General features: G+C 45.9%; 1 protein-coding gene across 1 annotated transcript; it reads left to right on the top strand.

Annotated features, from left to right (window-relative positions):
• Positions 1-274: 274 nt before the first annotated feature.
• LOC121766781 lies at positions 275-11,612 on the top strand. Its single transcript, XM_042163029.1, has 2 exons — positions 275-601; positions 10,626-11,612. Exons 1-2 carry the CDS (start codon positions 275-277, stop codon positions 11,610-11,612), a joined length of 1,314 nt encoding a protein of 437 aa, XP_042018963.1.
• Positions 11,613-11,956: the final 344 nt, after the last annotated feature.

Raw genomic sequence — 11,956 nt, 5'->3', positions numbered from 1 at the left:
TTTATGAGATTTAATTTCCATAATTCAATTATAGATAAATTATTATAAGATAATTAATCATAACTAATCTCTTTAAACTAAAATAATCTTATAACTCAATTCAAGATTATATCTTGTCATTATTTTATCTAAGAAATCGAACCATTCCTTTTAATTCCATTGATGAAATTTTATTAAAAAATAAGAAAGAAATTTATAAAGGCACGAGAAACACAACATTGAAACTCTGTTACGCACCGCACAGTAGCTGAACCAACCAACCCCACTATCTCTCATGACCAAACCGGACGGCCTCGCGCCTGACACAAACGACGACGTTTCCCCCGCCGCCTGGGGAACTTGGGAGGAGCTCCTCCTCGCCTTCGCTGTCAACCACCACGGCACCGCCTCCTGGGATTCCATATCTTCCGAGCTTCAGAAGAGGACATCGAACCCTAACCTCTGCCTCTCCGCGCACGGCTGCAGGTCAAAGTATCTCGACCTAAAGCGGCGGTTTGTCGTCACGAATGGCGATTTCGAGGCTGGCAAATCCAACGCCGACGAATCCGGGCCGTTGCTGGACGAGCTCAGGAAATTGCGCGTCGCCGAGCTCCGCCGAGAAGTTACGATCTCAACATCGAGTACTCCTTTACGATTTCCGCATACACGATTGAATCAATTGTTGAGAGATCTGAACGTCGCGGCATTTTTTTTGTTTCGACGAGGCGAGGCGAGGCGATTTTCGTGTTTCCTGATCTGATCAGATTTATGCAGGTCACTCGAGTTAGATGAAGAGGATGGATCAGAAATCTTTGAGGGAGGATTCGTGCAACGGGAGCTCGAACAGTATAGGGGAGCCAGACCGGGAGGTGAAGACCGAACCAGTGGCTAGATCGACTGAGTCGGAGGCGATGAAGGAGAACTCGGATGTGCAGAGCTCGGCAAGTAGATCGAGGAAAGAGGAGGAGGGAAGTTGATGGAGTACGTACTAAACAAGCCCAACAGCAGTAAAGCCCATCAGCCTAAAGCCCAAGAAAGAGTATCAGTTCAGCATGACTAAAGAGTATCAGAGTTCAGTTCGGCACAACCAAAGAGTTCGGCCCCAGCCTACAGCTCGGTAAAAGCCAACCAATCAAAACTCTGCTCTCAGGTCGGCATCAAGCTCTACTCTCAGATCGGCAAAAGCTGCTCGGCAATAATTCAGCAGTTCGGTCTCAGTATTCGACCGAACTAGGAGATAGTGGACTCATGCAGGATTTCCACCTCCACTACACCCACGATCTATTTAGTGGTGTCAAGCAGTCATTAACTCATGCAGGATAGTGGACCCATGCAAGATCGCCACGATCTCCACGACATCCACTACCTAGTAAATGGTGCTGCATGCCACGATCTTGGTTCAATGTATAAATAGAACCTAGATCAGATAGATAGAAAAAAGGTTCTGTTAAGTTCTCTAGAGATCAAAGATCAAATAGCAAGTCTGTATTGTAAGCTGTAGAAAACAGATCAAGCAATACAACTCTGCCCTCTTTTCTTCCCGTGGACGTAGATTTACCTCAGTAAATCGAACCACGTAAATCTCTGTGTCGTGATCTGTATTTTCCTGCATTCATCATCATCAAAAATTCGCAGAACCATCACTGGCGCCGTCTGTGGGAAACGAAGAACCAAATTTGTGATAAAGCGAATTTTTGACCCTTTTTCCACCCCAAAAAAATGCATACCAGATCACATAACACCCATAATACCGTTCGTGATAACCGTGAGGAAGCTAGTCCAGCTCGCAGGTCTGAAAAACGGCCTCGGGAGACATCTACCTCCGGTTCTCACGAAGAAGGAACAAGCCACTCCAGGAGTCATCGCACCGAGTCTTCCCAGCAGCCCGATTTAAATGAAGCTGTCAAGCTGTTCTTGGCCGAGAAGCAGGAGGAGTTCTTAACCTTCCTGCAGAAGAGCCAACAGCCGGAGAAGACAACGGCGGATTCTCCCTCCTCATCCAGACATGAAAGTCACTACCGCAGTAGTGACGTGTCTTCCAGGAGAAAGAATCCTCAACCCCGACATGTTCCTGTTCCTCCTCGGTACCGGAACCACAGGAGAACTCCATCTCCTCCGTACCGAAGAAATATCGGGTTCGCCATGTACGGAGCATTAAAGACTCCGTTCTCGGACGATATCACCCGAACTCCTTTGCCGCGGAACTACCGGACACCGTCAATGACTTATGACGGGCTAGTGGATCCTCATGACTTCTTGGGACGCTATCAGTATAATATGGCGAACCAGGGTCTCAATGAGGTCCATATGTGCAAGCTGTTCCCCGAGCTTCTTATCGGGAACGCGAGAAGGTGGTTCGATAGCCTCCCCCAAGGCAGCATTAGATCTTACCGAGATCTAATGGATGCTTTCCACAGGAGGTTCTTTCAGAAAGCGGAAGCCCGGATCACTTCGGCTCAGCTGCTTTCTATACGTCAAGGTCGCGACGAAAAGATCAGCGACTTCATGACGAGATTCCACAAGGAATGCCTACAAGTAGATGATCTCAACGATCTACTTGTCATTTCGGCATTCCAAAATGGAATCCTGCCCGGAGCTCTCTACAGAAAGCTCGTGGAGTGCGGTCCGCAAACAGCTCAAGAAATGTGGGACATTGCGGACCAGTTTTCCCGTGCGGATGAGGCAGACCGTCGAAAACGGTCTTTAGACAGCTCATCCCGAGAAGAGAAAAAGAAGCCCGATCAAAGCGGCCAGGTGCTTCCTCGCCGAACTCCTTTTGAAAGAATTCAAAGGGCACCGGTACAAGGCAGATTGGGGCCACGTCTCAATCCTGAGAAGCCGCCCGCTCAGTTCGTACCATTAAACAAGTCAAGAGCGGAAATTTTCGAACTACATTCCGATATGTTCGAAAAACCAAAACGGATGACGAAATCAGCCGCGCGGCGACCTCAGGATCAATATTGCTCCTTCCATCAAGCCCACGGTCACGATACCGAGGAGTGCCGAAATTTGGCTGCAGGTATTGATGTTCTTGTGAAAACAGGAACGTTAAAAAAATACCAAAGCAAGCAGCCGAAAAAGAACAAAAGGCAGAGAGGTGCGAACTGCAATCCTCAGGATCCGAAAAGGCATGAGGATCCCGAAGACGACGACGAGCCGCAATATGATGGAGTAATCCAGACTATTGATGCTCTCCCTGCCGGGAAGACTAAGTCGTCCCTAAAAGCAGAACGCAGAGGTTCTAATCAAGAGGAGCCAACACATAAAAGGCTGAAGAAAGACGAAGTGATTACATTTTCAGATGCCGATCCCGTCCCAGCCATCTCTCCTCACCAAGACGCTATTGTCATTCAAGCCGGAGTGGCAAACAAACTGATCCACATAGTATTTGTGGATACAGGAGCGTCAGTCAGCATTCTTTTTAAAGAATGTTTCGATAAAATGGAAGTGGATCCAGCTCGGCTCAGTCCGGCTCCACTTCCTCTGAAAAGTTTCGCCCAGGAGGACACCCGCCCTGAAGGTATTATCAGCCTTCCGATCACGGTGGGAAAAGCGCCTACAAGCTCCAATACGATGATCGAGTTCTTTGTGGTGAAAGCTCGGTCCCCGTACAACATCATCCTGGGGAGAGACTGGCTCAACACAGTTCGGGCCGTTTGCTCTACTTATCACCTCACCATCAAGATCCCCACTAAAGGTGGGATAGCGGTCATCCGAGGTGATCAAAAGAGAGCAAAAGAATGTCTGCAGATTGCGCTTAAAAGTGCCGAGCAATCAGTTCGGCACCATCAAGCATAGCAATCACAGCAACCGGAGTCAGAGGCAAGCGAGATGACCGAAGTCACTTCAGAGCCGAACTCAATGACCGTTCAGTTATACGAAGATGATCCATCCAGAACGGTCAAGATCGGCTTCGCAGGAACGCCTCTACTCCGGGAAAAGACCATTCAGCTCCTCAAGGAGTACAAAGATGTCTTTGCATGGTCTCCGTTGGACATGACCGGAGTGCCCCCCGAGGTAATCACTCATCGGTTAAATATTGATCCTTCAATCCGGCCAGTAAAACAGAAGCAAAGACTCTTTGCGGCAGAAAGAAGCCAAGTCATCCATGACGAAGTCCGCCAATTACTAAAAGCGGATGTACTATTCGAGGTGAAATATCCTTCTTGGGTGGCCAATCCTGTGATGATCAAGAAAAAAGAAGGAGGATGGCGGATGTGCATAGATTTTACCGATCTAAACAAGCACTGTCCTAAAGATTGCTATCCCCTTCCGAATATAGATAAAAAAGTAGAAGCTTTGATCGGCTTCGAAATTTTCTGTTTTCTTGATTTATACAAAGGATATCACCAAGTGTTGATGGATGAGAGTGACGCTCCGAAAACAGCTTTCATTACCGATTTCGGCATTTTCGCTTATAAAAAGATGCCATTCGGTTTAAAGAATGCCGGAGCCACTTATCAAAGGATGGTAGACAAGCTTTTTCGGCACCTAATCGGAAAACAGGTTGAAGTGTATGTCGACGACATAGTTGTCAAAAGCAAAAGCACTTCGGAGTACGAAGACAACCTCAAATCCACTCTCGACGTGCTCCGAAAAGCCAACCTCAAACTCAACCCCCAAAAATGTACCTTTTTGGTAGATTCGGGAAAATTTCTGGGTTGTTGGGTTTCAAAGGACGGACTCAAGGCAAATCCCTCAAAAGTTCAAGTTATTCAGAACATGGCGATGCCGAAGTCCATACACGATGTGCAAAGACTAACTGGATGTCTAGCCGCATTGAATAGATTCCTTTCCCAAGCAGCCGAAAAGCAACTGCCGTTCTTCAAAGTGTTAAAAAAGGCACCAAAGTTTGAGTGGGGAGCCGAGCAGAAAAAGGCTTTTGACGAGCTCAAAAGTTATTTAGCCGAGCTTCCAATTCTCTCTGCTCCAACAGATGCCGAAGTGATTTTCTTATACTTAGCGGCATCCGATCAAACCATTAGCGCGGTGCTTGTACGAGAAGAAGGCCTAAAGTAGTTTCCCATCTACTTTACAAGCCGAGCATTAAGAGGTCCAGAAACAAGGTATCAACCTCTGGAAAAAATTGCTCTGGCGTTAGTAAATGCAGCAAGGAGACTGCGGCCATACTTCTATGCTCACAAGGTATGCGTCTTAACCGATCTGCCTCTTCGGCAAGTTTTGACCAAGCCAGAAGCATCAGGCAGAATCGCCAAATGGGCCATAGAGCTGGGAGAACACTCAATCGAGTACCTACCTCGGAAAGCCATCAAGGGACAAGCCTTGGCAGATTTTCTTGCAGAGGCCAAGTTCGATCAAGCAATTCCTGTTATTGCCGAACAGAAGAATTCTGCCAATGCCGAACTAGCACAGCCCTTGGAATCCGAAGTAGAGCCGCCGGACTGCTGGAGCGGATTCGTAGATGGAGCTTCAAACAAGATGGGAAGTGGAGCTGGTATTTTACTTGTCGCTCCCGACGGACACGAGGTAACCTACTCACTTCGGTTCCTATTCCCCACTACTAATAATGAAGCCGAGTACGAAGCCCTCCTGGCCGGACTCCAGTTAGCGCAAAGTCTGCTCGTCAAATCTCTCAAAGTCCATTGTGATTCACAAGTCATAGTAAATCACATGTTGGGTACAAGTGAAGCTCGTGACGAGAGAATGAAGAAGTATTTGGACAAAGCGCAAAGCATCAGCCGAAGTTTCTCCTATTTTCGGATAATCCGCATTCCCAGAGCGGAAAATAGCTGAGCAGATACCTTAAGTAAGTTGGCCTCAGATCCGAGCTCAAAGGCGGAAGAATTAATGCATCGAAGCATTGATGAAGCCGAGGTACATTCAGTATCCAGCTCGCCGAACTGGATGACGCCGATCTTGCAGTATCTGGATCAAGGACAATTGCCCGAGGATAAGAGAGAAGCTCGGAAGATCACGTGCCGAGCACTTCGGTACGAACTTCATGAAGGAGTCCTCTTTAGAAAGTCTTACCTCCAGCCGTTATTGCGGTGCGTAGGACCAGAAGAGACGGACTACATCCTCAGAGAAGTTCATGAAGGATCGTGCGGTAGCCACATCGGAGCCAGAGCTTTAGCTAAAAAAGTTCTGAGATGGGGATATTATTGGCCAACCATGGTACAAGAGGCAGTGCAGCTCGTCAAGAAGTGTACGAAGTGCCAAATTCATGCAAATGTCCCAAGGATGCCGCAGACCGATCTATCCACTATGCAAAGCCCTTGGCCTTTTATGCAATGGGGTATAGACATAGTAGGACCACTACCACAAGCTCCTCGGCAAATAAAATTCCTAATCGTTGCCGTGGACTACTTTACGAAGTGGGTGGAAGCTGAACCATTAGCTACGATAACGAGCTCGAAGGCATTGGATTTCGTCTGGAAGAACATAGTGTGCCGATTTGGCATACCCCACATCCTCATCTCGGATAACGGGACTCAGTTCACCGACAAGACGTTCAAGAATTGGTGCCAAGAGCTGAATATTCAACAGCGGTTCACTTCGGTCTCTCATCCACAAGCAAACGGACAAACGGAGGTAACAAATCGTATCCTGGTGAAAGGGTTAAAAGCTCGGTTAGAACAAGCCAAAGGACAATGGGTAGAAAATCTCCCTCAAGTCCTATGGTCCTACCGAACTACACCCACAACCTCCAACGGTGAAACTCCGTACAGTCTTGTGTACGGCACTGAAGCCGTGATTCCGGTGGAGATCGGCATACCCAGTCCCCGAACTCTAAACTTCTCAGCAGAAATGAATGACGACGGACTGAGAGCCGAGCTAGATCTTGCCGAAGAAAGAAGAGAATTGGCATGCATAAAAGCAGCCAAGTACAAGGAGCAAGTAGCCCGGTATTACAACCAAAGGGTGAAGAAGCTGCAATTTCAAGTGGGAGATCTCGTCTTGAGAAACAACGAAGTAAGCCGAGCAGAAAAGCTGGGCAAGCTCGAACCCACATGGGAAGGTCCGTATCGGGTGTCAGAAGTCCTCGGCAAAGGGTCTTACAAATTGGCTCACATGTCAGGAGAACAGGTACCCCGAACATGGCACATTTCCAACCTCAAGAAGTTCCATTTGTAAGAGACAGTCCGGTCAGTCAGTCTTGAGTCCTGTTCGGTCAATGTGCTTTCTTTGGTTTGCTTGGTCTTTGTTTGTCTCTGTGCGTTTTGTCTGTGTGTTTTGTCTGTCTCTGTGCGTGTCGTCTCTTACAAATGTTACTGAGGTATCTTGTTCTTCGAAGGCTGATCCCCTTCTTAGAACATATACAAGCCAACGATTGTGAGTCAAAGCTTCTAAAGAGGATACAAGACCACAATTCAGCTTAAACAAGCAGTTCGTCTGAAACGAACTGCAATAAGCCAACGATTGTGAAGTCCAAGCTTCTAAAGAGGATACAAGACCACAATTCAGCTTAAGAATCAAGCACTTCGTCTGAAACGAACTGCAACAAAAGTCCGATTCACGCGATAAAACTTGCCTGAATTAGGACAAGGGAAAGTCCGATCCACGCGATAAAACTCGCCGAATTAGGACAAGGGAAAGTCCGATCCCCAAATTAGGACAACGGAAAGTCCGATCCGAGCGATAAAACTCGCCAAATTAGGACACAAACCAAGTCCGGTCAAAGAAGAGTTCACTTCATAAGACCGAGGACAAACATCAACTTACCCCGTACCTTTATCCAGAATGCCGAAGTGATTCACTTCGCTTTTCGGGGGGGGTAGTGATGGAGTACGTACTAAACAAGCCCAACAGCAGTAAAGCCCATCAGCCTAAAGCCCAAGAAAGAGTATCAGTTCGGCATGACTAAAGAGTATCAGAGTTCAGTTCGGCACAACCAAAGAGTTCGGCCCCAGCCTACAGCTCGGTAAAAGCCAACCAATCAAAACTCTGCTCTCAGGTCGGCATCAAGCTCTACTCTCAGATCGGCAAAAGCTGCTCGGCAATAATTCAGCAGTTCGGTCTCAGTATTCGACCGAACTAGGAGATAGTGGACTCATGCAGGATTTCCACCTCCACTACACCCACGATCTATTTAGTGGTGTCAAGCAGTCATTAACTCATGCAGGATAGTGGACCCATGCAAGATCGCCACGATCTCCATGACATCCACTACCTAGTAAATGGTGCTGCATGCCACGATCTTGGTTCAATGTATAAATAGAACCTAGATCAGATAGATAGAAAAAAGGTTCTGTTAAGTTCTCTAGAGATCAAAGATCAAATAGCAAGTCTGTATTGTAAGCTGTAGAAAACAGATCAAGCAATACAACTCTGCCCTCTTTTCTTCCCGTGGACGTAGATTTACCTCAGTAAATCGAACCACGTAAATCTCTGTGTCGTGATCTGTATTTTCCTGCATTCATCATCATCAAAAATTCGCAGAACCATCACTGTCGTGATCGGATGCCGCTAAGTATAAGAAAATCACTTCGGCATCTGTTGGAGCAGAGAGAATTGGAAGCTCGGCTAAATAACTTTTGAGCTCGTCAAAAGCCTTTTTCTGCTCGGCTCCCCACTCAAACTTTGGTGCCTTTTTTAACACTTTGAAGAACGGCAGTTGCTTTTCGGCTGCTTGGGAAAGGAATCTATTCAATGCGGCTAGACATCCAGTTAGTCTTTGCACATCGTGTATGGACTTCGGCATCGCCATGTTCTGAATAACTTGAACTTTTGAGGGATTTGCCTTGAGTCCGTCCTTTGAAACCCAACAACCCAGAAATTTTCCCGAATCTACCAAAAAGGTACATTTTTGGGGGTTGAGTTTGAGGTTGGCTTTTCGGAGCACGTCGAGAGTGGATTTGAGGTTGTCTTCGTACTCCGAAGTGCTTTTGCTTTTGACAACTATGTCGTCGACATACACTTCAACCTGTTTTCCGATTAGGTGCCGAAAAAGCTTGTCTACCATCCTTTGATAAGTGGCTCCGGCATTCTTTAAACCGAATGGCATCTTTTTATAAGCTTGATCTGTTTAAACCGAATGGCATTCTTTACACCCAGTGATGGTTCTGCGAATTTTTGATGATGATGAATGCAGGAAAATACAGATCACGACACAGAGATTTACGTGGTTCGATTTACTGAGGTAAATCTACGTCCACGGGAAGAAAAGAGGGCAGAGTTGTATTGCTTGATCTGTTTTCTACAGCTTACAATACAGACTTGCTATTTGATCTTTGATCTCTAGAGAACTTAACAGAACCTTTTTTCTATCTATCTGATCTAGGTTCTATTTATACATTGAACCAAGATCGTGGCATGCAGCACCATTTACTAGGTAGTGGATGTCGTGGAGATCGTGGCGATCTTGCATGGGTCCACTATCCTGCATGAGTTAATGACTGCTTGACACCACTAAATAGATCGTGGGTGTAGTGGAGGTGGAAATCCTGCATGAGTCCACTATCTCCTAGTTCGGTCGAATACTGAGACCGAACTGCTGAATTATTGCCGAGCAGCTTTTGCCGATCTGAGAGTAGAGCTTGATGCCGACCTGAGAGCGGAGTTTTGATTGGTTGGCTTTTACCGAGCTGTAGGCTGGGGCCGAACTCTTTGGTTGTGCCGAACTGAACTCTGATACTCTTTAGTCATGCCGAACTGATACTCTTTCTTGGGTTTTAGGCTGATGGGCTTTACTGCTGTTGGGCTTGTTTAGTACGTACTCCATCACTGGATAAGGTGCGGCGCGGGAGCAGCAGTGGCGATGAGCGTGAACAGGAGGATCAATCTCGTGCCGTCAAAGAATTGTCCGCCGAATCGCAGCCTTTGCTCGACTTTCTCCATCTTCGAACGCCGCCTCCGGATCCAGGTCATTATTTATTTTAATTATTCAATTTTATTTATCCTCATTGGATTTATTGGTCGTATAATTCTTTACGATAATTTAAGGACTCGTTTTTCTTGGTTCTCTTTTTTCTTGAAGAGGAGTGTAACTACGTATATGTTAAATTATTCAATCTCTTGCATTTGATTTTTATTCTTTTTATGTACATAATAAATCTAGATATATCATTATCTATATCTGCTTTCTGGCTGACCAGTCAATTTTCAAGTCCTACAAATTATTGATACCTTTATTTTATTTATAAAAATGAGTATTTTTACTCTTATATTATTACTCACTCTTTTTTCTCTTTTAGAGAAAAAAATGTACAGTAATTATAATATGAGTAGTGTGTCTCATTTCGTTAGAGAAATTTATTAAAATAATGTTTTAAAAATAGATAAAAAGAAAGTAGATAATGAGACTAATTTTAGTTGACAACAAAAATAAAAAAATAACTATTTTTTATAGACAGATCGTTATATTTATTACTCCTACTTTTAATTTAAAATATTTTAGTTACTCTCTTCTCTCCCATTATGTGTTCCAATTTCATTATACTGTATATAAAAGTAGGATCCACGTACCACTATTTTTTAAATCCACTTTCTTTTATATTTTTTGAAACACATGCCGGGTCAAAGTGGGACACGTTTTAGGACGAAGAGAGTATTTTTTTTCCGCTTAACTTAACTTTCAATGCTAATTAACACTTATATAGTCCACCATCAGATTAAACAATATTTTAGTTGCTTCTTTTCATGAATACCATCTTTTTTCGGAACTGACTTGTTTCCCATTGTGGCAGGATGAGAAGCTGATTCTCCAGCACATGGATCTTGAAACAATTGAAACCAGATTGATGGAAGGCTGGTACACTGCTTCCGCCACCAAGTTCTACCGCGATCTCTTGCTGCTCGTTAACCACGCCCTCGTGTTCTTCAGCAAGAACTCGTCGGAGTCTAGCGCGGCCTTAGAGATCCGACGTCTCATCTCCAATGAGATCTCTCACAAACACGCCAAGTCCGATTCTTCATCTGTGAAGCTGGTTTCTTTGCAGTCTCGCTCAATGCCCAAGAAAGAAGATGCCAAGGCCTCGCCTCCTCCCTCATTGACAATATCCGGCTCCTTGATCGTCTGCCGGAAACGCAGCTCGATTACCAAGGCAACCCCGTCGTCTTCAGGGACGGACAAGAAGACACAGCTGGCTGAGGAGGACACCGAACAGCAATGGTCTAGTGATGCCGAGGAGCCTAAAATCACCAAGAAACGAACAAGGGATCGAATTCCTGCAGCGTCGTCAGCCAACTCTAAGAAGAATGTCAAGAATCAAGCCAGCAAAACCTCCCCGGCTGAGTCAGTGAAGCAGCAGGAGGGGAGAGGAGGAGGTTCATCGTCCTCGCAAGTGGAGGTAAAGGGCGACAGCAAGAAGAGCCACTCGATGTCGGACTCGAAGAAACGTGATGCAGCCAACTTCTTGAGTAGGATGAAGCAAGGCTCGTCGCCAAACAAAGGCGTGTTGGTTGATGCATTGAAGAACACGCCGTTGACGAGTGAGAGTGCGACTGGGAAGAAAAATGAGAGTGCAAAGAGAGGTGAAAAGAAGGAGCCGGCGGCCACTAGGAGAGTTGTGGAGACGAGGCAGAAGGAGAAGGGCAGCCCGGGAAAGAGGAATGTGGGACGGCCACCGAAGAGAGGGGCTGCGCCACCACCTTTGGCTGGCGGGAAACGCAGTCGGGACACTGAGCCAGCGGCGGCTTCGAAACAGCCCAAGAAAAGGTCGAGGAAGTTATAGTAATGTGGAAGGAAAGGAAGGGATAAGCACAATTGATGATGTGGCGAATTTTTGATGGGAATAAATGCAAGTAATAAATGATCACAACACGGGAAATTACGTGGTTCGATTTACTGAGGTAAATCTACGTCCACGGGAAGAAGAGAGGGCAAATTTGTATTGCTTGGTCTCGCTTACAGATTACAATACTGATTTGCTATAAGATTCAGGATCTAGAGAGCTTAACCCTCGTCTATCTGATCTATGTTCTATTTATACATTCGAACTAAGATCGTGGTTTGCAGCCCTGGTAGTGGGGTTGATAACTGCTTAATACCACTAAATAGATCGTGGGTGTAGTGGAG

Source organism: Salvia splendens, chromosome 15, assembly GCF_004379255.2.
Source record: "Salvia splendens isolate huo1 chromosome 15, SspV2, whole genome shotgun sequence".
In the NCBI taxonomy this organism is placed as follows: Eukaryota; Viridiplantae; Streptophyta; class Magnoliopsida; order Lamiales; family Lamiaceae; genus Salvia; species Salvia splendens.
The sequence above is the reverse complement of the archived record's forward strand: the minus strand, read 5'-3'. Positions and strand labels throughout refer to the sequence as shown.

Bases quoted from the DNA above. Each gene is read 5' to 3' on its own strand.
- LOC121766781 (XM_042163029.1), top strand. From the start codon at position 275: ATGACCAAACCGGACGGCCTCGCGCCTGACACAAACGACGACGTTTCC. The intron at 602-10,625 runs GTTACGATCTCA...CCATTGTGGCAG, and splicing joins TCGCCGAGCTCCGCCGAGAA to GATGAGAAGCTGATTCTCCA.